This window comes from Bemisia tabaci, chromosome 4 (assembly GCF_918797505.1).
Source record: "Bemisia tabaci chromosome 4, PGI_BMITA_v3".
Classification (NCBI taxonomy): domain Eukaryota; kingdom Metazoa; phylum Arthropoda; class Insecta; order Hemiptera; family Aleyrodidae; genus Bemisia; species Bemisia tabaci.
Window position 1 is genome coordinate 33887220 of NC_092796.1, and position 7602 is coordinate 33894821.

General features: G+C 38.7%; 2 protein-coding genes across 5 annotated transcripts in view; both read left to right on the plus strand.

Annotated features, from left to right (window-relative positions):
* LOC109036250 (UDP-glycosyltransferase UGT5) overlaps positions 1-7602 on the plus strand; it is a 62187-nt gene that overhangs the window by 6556 nt on the left and 48029 nt on the right. For all 4 annotated transcript variants that reach the window (XM_072299726.1, XM_019050304.2, XM_019050313.2 and 1 more), the window contains exons 6-7: positions 497-719; positions 2190-2412. In XM_072299726.1, coding sequence (XP_072155827.1) covers positions 497-719; positions 2190-2412 — 446 coding nt within the window. The remainder of the gene's footprint in view (positions 1-496; positions 720-2189; positions 2413-7602) is intronic.
* Positions 3882-5650, plus strand: LOC140223789 (intraflagellar transport protein 46 homolog). Its single transcript, XM_072299046.1, has 3 exons — positions 3882-4006; positions 4670-4898; positions 5534-5650. The coding sequence occupies exons 1-3, from the start codon at positions 3885-3887 to the stop codon at positions 5648-5650; spliced, it is 468 nt and encodes a 155-aa protein (XP_072155147.1). The 5' UTR covers positions 3882-3884.

Genomic DNA, 7602 nt, shown 5'->3' on the forward strand with positions numbered 1-7602 from the left:
ATTCTGTAGGCTCGTGCGCAAGGGCTATCGTCCTGTTTTGGGCTTAAAATTCAAAATTTGCTGAGACTATTTGGACCGCGTTAAACATAAAGGAACCAAGCTATTGCCAAATTTAATCGGGCAATTTAATTTTTTACATGGAAACGGTTGTGCGGATTTTCGTGCAAATTTCAGTGAATTTTCTCCGTAATACAAAGCAAATTCCTTAAAATTTTCAAAGGAATCTGCACAGATGTTCTCTCGTAAAAAATGTACCTAATTTCCCTGTTAAATTTGGCAATAGCTGATGTGGCTTGGTTCCTTTCTGTTTAACGCGGTCCATTTACTCAATCGACGTCGACATCGCACGCCAGTCCGACCACGCCAGAAACCGTGACGAATCACCTCATAGGAAAAATTGCGCGCCGTGCCCAAACCCATACCATGCCTGAAAGCCTAATTTAATCTCAAACATCAATTACCTCCGTAAACATCTTCGTGTTCCTTTTTCACTCAGGACCTGAAAAATTTCATCGAGGGAGCAGAGCACGGGGTGGTGTATTTCAGCCTCGGATCTAATTTGAAGAGCGACAAGATGTCGAAAGAGAAGCAAAAGGCTTTCATGGACGCTTTCGCGCGGTTGCCGCAGCGGGTTCTGTGGAAGTTCGAGGCGGACAGTCTTCCCGAGCTGCCGAAAAACGTCATGATAAGCAAGTGGATTCCGCAGAACGATGTTCTAGGTAAAAATCAAACTCAATTCCCTCTAATTTCAGCAGAAGCTCCTTCGGAGTTGAACGGTATTTATAAGATAGTATAGTGGAAAACAAAGATAATGTAAAAGCAGCCCGAAACGGATACGACAATCGAAAACACAGGAAAAAGCGGAAACAAGGCTAAAATGCAAAATATAAAGGCAGGACGTTTCGGTACCTTACGGCACCATTATCAACTGCTAAAAAAGAATTAAAAATAAAAAAGAGATTAAAATAAAAACCAGCAAACGGCGTTATCACTGCAGTCTCATTTACCAATTTCACTATGTAACGTCGTTTGCTGTTTTTTATTTTAAGATAGTATATAATGCGTCTGGTCTTTTATGAGGTTTTGGAGAAACGCTTCGAGATGGACCGAATTTTACACGATCGCGCCAAGATCAAGTCGCATTTTGGGGGAAAACCGAGTTTTGATTAAACGGCTAAGACACCCTCATTAAAATTCGAAGACGAGAAAAAAAAAATTGAGAACGTGAAAAAATAGTCGCTCAACTTTGTCCTTACCGTCGAGTCTTATAGAGGAATACAACTTCAAGCCTTTTTCCTCCGGCCAACACTTGGTGGTTGAACTCTGTCTGAATATCCTACATGCCGTGGTGGCTCTCTATTCAAAGGGAAGTGGGCACCTCTCACAAAATTGGTTTCTAAGGCAATTTTTATGTGCAGCGCTACTTGCCGAGGAGGAAAAAATGTCAAACTCGAAAAACCGCACTTGTTTGAAAAAAGCAACCCCATGAGAGTTTTGCAACGAAAATATTAAAAACAAGCTATATCATGAAACTGCGAAATGTTTACATCGGTTAGTCCATAAATGCCGATTTTAAACGCATTCGGAAGGAGGATAGGTAATTTGCGATGCAAATAAATACTGCAACTTATGTTAACTGTATTACGATAGAAGATAAGAAGAGCTCCTTCAATTAGTAGATGAGCAACATACACAATACTTTATACACGCACTTTACAATGCTGCGTGCTATTTGGGAAAAGGTAGGTACATGTTTCGTTATCTTTAATGTTAAAGTCGTTCAGTTTCAAACATAGGTAATGAATAGTCTCATGGTAATGAAAAAAAAACAAAACAAAAAAGTCTTCTTGCCTGAACTTGGGAAGCAATATCTGTTACGTGTCCTGCATCAGTATATTTGTAGATAATGCAAATTGGCTTTAACTTGACGTCCGTTCCATTTCATAATTCACGCGAACATGCTAATTTCAATTTTTTCAGCTTATTTAAGGTTTTCATTTTTCCAAGAAATGTACGGCTACTTTCTGACACTCATGCTATGTACCTACTGTCTGTTCTGATTTCTGTAGTTGCCTAGTTAGTTAGATAAAATAATGTTTCTAAAAACAATCGGATAGATAGCGCGAGAACTTCATTTGATGGGGCTGTAAGAGTGATGCTAATTTCTGTATCGGATGATTATGTTACAGCGCACCCCAATGTGGTTTTGTTCATGACACATTGTGGACTTTTGAGTGTGCAAGAGTCCATCTACCACGGCGTTCCCGTGATCGGTATTCCGCTGATGATCGACCAGTATATCAATGCAAATCAAATTGTCCAGAAAAAACTCGGACTCCAAATCAAGTATTCGGATATTAAAAATGCTGACCAGATCTACCAACTCATCCACACTGTTACCTCCGACTCAGGGTAAGTATCAGGTCGCAAGTGAAAGGGAAAACTGGAACGAGTGGCGAGGCCCAAAATTTTTCACGGGGTCTTGAGTCAAAAATGTATTATAAGGGGGACCCAAGTAGCATTTTTCAACGGAAAAATCGCGATTTTATCGCCGATAAAGTCGCGATTATCCTCGATTTTATCGGCGATAAAATCGCTAGGATCATCAACATTTGAGCGATTATCCTCGATCTTTTCGCGATTTTATTGCGATTTTATCGGCCCGAAAAAATTGCGATTTTATCGCGATAAGATCGAGGATGATCGCTCAGATGTTGATGATCCTAGCGATTGATAAAATCGCCAAAAAAAAGGGGTTAAAGTTGTCAGCCGATTGCCGTTGGGTTCAGCCGTCAGGTCCTTTGACGAAGACGAGCGTAAAATCCCCGGAGCCTCCGCGGGGATTCGAACCCCAATCGCTACGGTGGAAGGCCAGCACATTGTCACTATGCTATGACCGCTATATGACCTGCGTGTGCGAATTGAAGCCTCTTATACATGGATCGGCGCTTCGCAACCTCACAACTTATGTCTTTGCGTTGACTGACACCGATTTTTCATTGGATTTTTTTTTTTTTTTTTTTTTTTTTTTTTTTTTTTTTTTTTTTTTTTTTTTAAATTTTCCCTCCTCTGTATTTTATTTCATACCTTGAAATACGGTTGGTAAAATAAGGTTCTATTGGTAATCTCATCATTCTGTCTCTGTAAAATTACCAATAATAGTGAGATGGCAAAGTTACCGATGGACCTTGGGAAAAACGCCAATAGTTTTTATCGACTGTGGTAGAATTACCGAGATAAAATGGTAAAGTTACCGGGGATTGATTACCAATAAAAGTGGTATTCTTACCTGAAAAAATCAGTAAAAATACCGGTTTTCAGGTAAGCTTACCAGTCTGTCTTTGTAACATTATACTAATAATTGATAAAAAAAAATGAGATGGTTAAGTTACCAACGGATCTCGGTAAAAACGGCGGCGGCGGAATAGAAACATCTTTCATATGAGTCATTCATGCGTTAATGAAAAATTGCAATTTATTGCAATTTTATCTCTATAAAATCGCGTTCGATAATATTGCGATTTTGTTGCAATTTATCGCGATTTTTCTCCCGATAATATTGCAATAAATCGCGACGTCGATAAAATCGCGATACATTCTCCAATTAAATCGCAATTTATCGCGATCACTGCTACTTGGGGAGGGGGGCATTTCTAGAAATCACAAAAAAAGATTTTTTATGGGAAAAATTTTCGGCCATGGGTAATTTTTGCATTATTTTTTCATGTGCGTTGATCATCATTGTTTTTTTAAACCTCTGACATAATTGAATTGGATAGTGAATGCAAAATAATCGCAAAATAACGATTATAATACAAATCTTTGGAGAAACCTTTTATTGGGTCATCAAATTAAAGAAATACATTTAATTCTGCTTTAAATATATGCTGGCTTTTTCTGATCAATGTCTAATCACAATAATCTTTTTCAGGATGTACGATCCTAGGGAGTATGAAAATTTACCAGTGCCTCAGGAACTGAAGGAGATTTTCTCCTACATTACAAAGTAAGCGAATAAAATTTAAAATTAAATGGAGAAAGAAAAATAGTAAAACAAACGAATTGAAAGTTTATTTCATAGAATAATTCAAATTACAATCGAGCTAAATTTTGCAATTCGGAACTACAATTTCCAGCTCATGAGTAAAAGTACTATAATCACTATATGTATAGGGAAACTAATGGTACATACTTTGTCCCTAAACCGAGACATAAATAATATTTCCTAAAATTGCAAAATATAGTCCAATTATCGGTGATCCACAAATTACTTTTAAAGAGTAAGAAATTTTAAGGAATATAAATAGACGAACATATCACTTCATTTTTCAAGGATGGTCTAAAACTCCGACTCAATATAAGTGCACCTAAACCGGAGAAAACGCCTTCATTTCTCAGGAATACCACACCACGGTTTCCTAACCGGAATACATTTCTCTTGGTCGTTTGAAGCATTTTTTGAACGAAATTAAGGTATCAAAAGCATAAAAGATAGATTTACTCATGAAAATGAACTAAGATTCCGTGTGCGGTTCTATTCAGTGTATTTTATTGTCCCACAACATTACATCTAGGTCTTTTTTCAAACGTCCCATAGCGCAGATATGACTGATCTGCATAAGATTACTACCAATCATGTAAAATATGACCGATTCGAAACCTTATTTAGGTATACTCCCCAAACGATCTCGCTGGACTACAAACTCGAGCCATTCATACCTGACTACATACCTGCAGTTGGGGACATCGACGCCTTTTTGAAAGTTCCCAGGCCCGATGGCAAGGAAGACCAACTCGGTTTGATCGTGTTGGACGAACCATGCGCGAACCAAAGCGAACCGGCCGTGCTCCAACTACAACTCCAAACGATGTTGAAACAACCAACAGTCCTACCGACGGTAAGTCTCATTCCAACTCTCGTCTAAACCCTCGACAGACGATCACATTCAAGAACTAACTACCATCCAAGTGTCGGGACTTATTAGTCGTGATTCGCTACCTCGGTTCAGTAGTGAGGCGTGAACGATCGATTATCGATGTATTCCTATTTGAAGCTGTGGTAAAGAATCGATTTTTAAGGTGTTCGTTGCGAACACCCTGTTTATCGATCATTTTCCTTAGGTTTAAATGGCAGATTAATCGATATATCGCAAAGCACGCCACGTCATTGCTTCTCTTCATTTTCAAATGAAAATTTGTCAGAAATGTCCCGTGCGGCAACGAATGATGAATGGTGGCACGCCATTTTGATCAAAATAAGAATTATGCATAGTGACCGATAGTCATCAAATGGTCAACTTTGATGGAGATACGAGTCGAGTAAACTTTGACACCCTCACCCCCCCACCCACAATTTTGGCCTCCCAGCTCTGGGGGGATTCCGTGCCTCGCTGTGGGGCGGGTTTCAGACTCCGATGGCTTGGGGTTTAAGCGAACTCTTTTTTAGATACCGCTATGGGTGATACAACCCCCCCCCCCCCCCAAAAAAAAAAAAATGAGTGTTTCACTGATATAATTGGTTGTGTTGCCCCAGGTTGTGAAGAAAATTGACGACCCGGCGAAAAATGCGAAAGTGATCGATCGATGGATAAAGGATATAGGTGATCTCCACAAAACGAGGCCGCCCCCTACGGTGCATTATACGAGGTGAGTTATCAAACGGCGCACAGTGGGTCGAGTCAATTGGAGAGGCCGGACATGAAATTTTTTCCGAAAGCTGCAAATTTTCATGTTTATGTCGTCACATTTCAAATTTTGAGGAGTGTTCCTGGAAGAAAATTTCGCGAGGAAACCAATGGAAGCACTCTTAAAACTACAAATGTTTGTATAGACGGAGTTAATAAGCGATTTAAGTTTCCAAATTTATGTCCGACCTCTCCTATCGACTTGATCCACCGTGCGGCGCAGATCGAGTCCATAGTAAAGGTCGGACAGAATGAGGAAACTTTGAAAGCTCATAACTCCGTTTATACGTAACGTTGAGGTTTTAAAAGTGGCTCCATTGGTTTTCCTGTTTGAGTTTCTTCTAAAAACACCTCTTAAAATAAAAGATTTGACGACATGAACATCAAAATTTGCGGTTTAAGACCAAAATTTCTTGCCCGACCTCTCCTAGTGAGTCGATCCCCTGTCCGGAGAATGGGTTGTTAAATCCTTACGGAATGACCTTGATGGATGGACAGAATCGCTATGATCGGAGTCTATCGGTCGAAAGCATTCAATAACAATTTATTAATCGGCTTGCAGTATTGCTGACTTAAAAAAAATAAAAAATGAAATAAAATAAAAAAAAGCTTGGATTAGAGAGTTAGAGACGCAATGCAAGCAGGCCAATACTTGTCGTTTCCTGACTTTTTTGTGTCTATCACTGCCGGTTTAGGGCTGAGACGGGAACCTGAGTATATTGCGACTTTAAACCAGGCTGATATATCGAAATGTATTAGATAGATCCATAATCCCAAAAGACCAATGCAAAACGAGGTGTTCCTTTTGATTGTAGCGGGTGGTTACAATTGGCAAAAAAAAGTTTTAACAGACTAGGTAACTACCGGCTTTAGTCAACTCGACTATCTTTTCTGGAGGAGTTATAGTGCACATACAAGCTTTAGATATAGGCCTACTAAATCCTAAAGAAAGAATCAGTCATCAAACTGAAAAAAGAGAAAAATCTAGTGTCAACACAGTCGAGGATAGGAAAAACGTAATCGGGCCTCGTTTTTTAACTTTCCTCCCAAATCTAAGAGAGACTGCATTAGCAGCATAGAGCGAAGCATTACGAGCGTGCGTACGCCTCGCGCTATCGCGCCTTCAATTTTGCTGATGCAACACGGACATCCATCAAGCGCGAATAGTTGTATCTCTGCGCCGTGATCAACTCGCGTCCTTTTCCTTGCTCCATTTTCAAGTAGGACATTTTGTAAAACCTGAGTCTTGTCATTTACCGAGCGATGAGATGTTTTCCAACGGAAGAGTTGATGTGCGTTGATTTTGTTCCGCCGTATACTGGACATTTTTAAAATGTACTGATTTTTACGTAAAAAATCAAATGCTACTTATGAATTAATTACGGGCATTCTCAATATGTCCGATGTTCTACGTAAAATTTTGATAAGAATACATGTTTTGCGTAACTTTCATTAGAGCAAATGACCCCCCTTTCTAATGCTCTGACAATTTGAATACATAGAATGGAGACTGGCAGCTCTTACGAAAAATGCAGAGAGACAGAAAATAATTAAGAGAAAATACATGTTTCAATAAGGATTTTTGAACTTACTATATCACTGTTTTATTTTTAAAAAAATGGAAAACATTAAAAGCATCCGCAAAATTAGTTTACTCCGAAGCAATAATACAGCAAAACAAAATTTAAATTCACGTCTAACAATACGTTTAAATAATGGGATTATTCAAATGATAGTATTTTTTATAAATTTTTTTCTGATATGGGAAATAGTATAAAAATAGAAATAAAAGTGAGAAAATTCACCTCCTGGTGACGTCATCTGGCGGCATTTCCCATTTAAACACATGTATTATAGCAGATATATTATTTTGTCATATCTTCTCCAATAATTGTTTAAATCATGAACCAAGGGTATC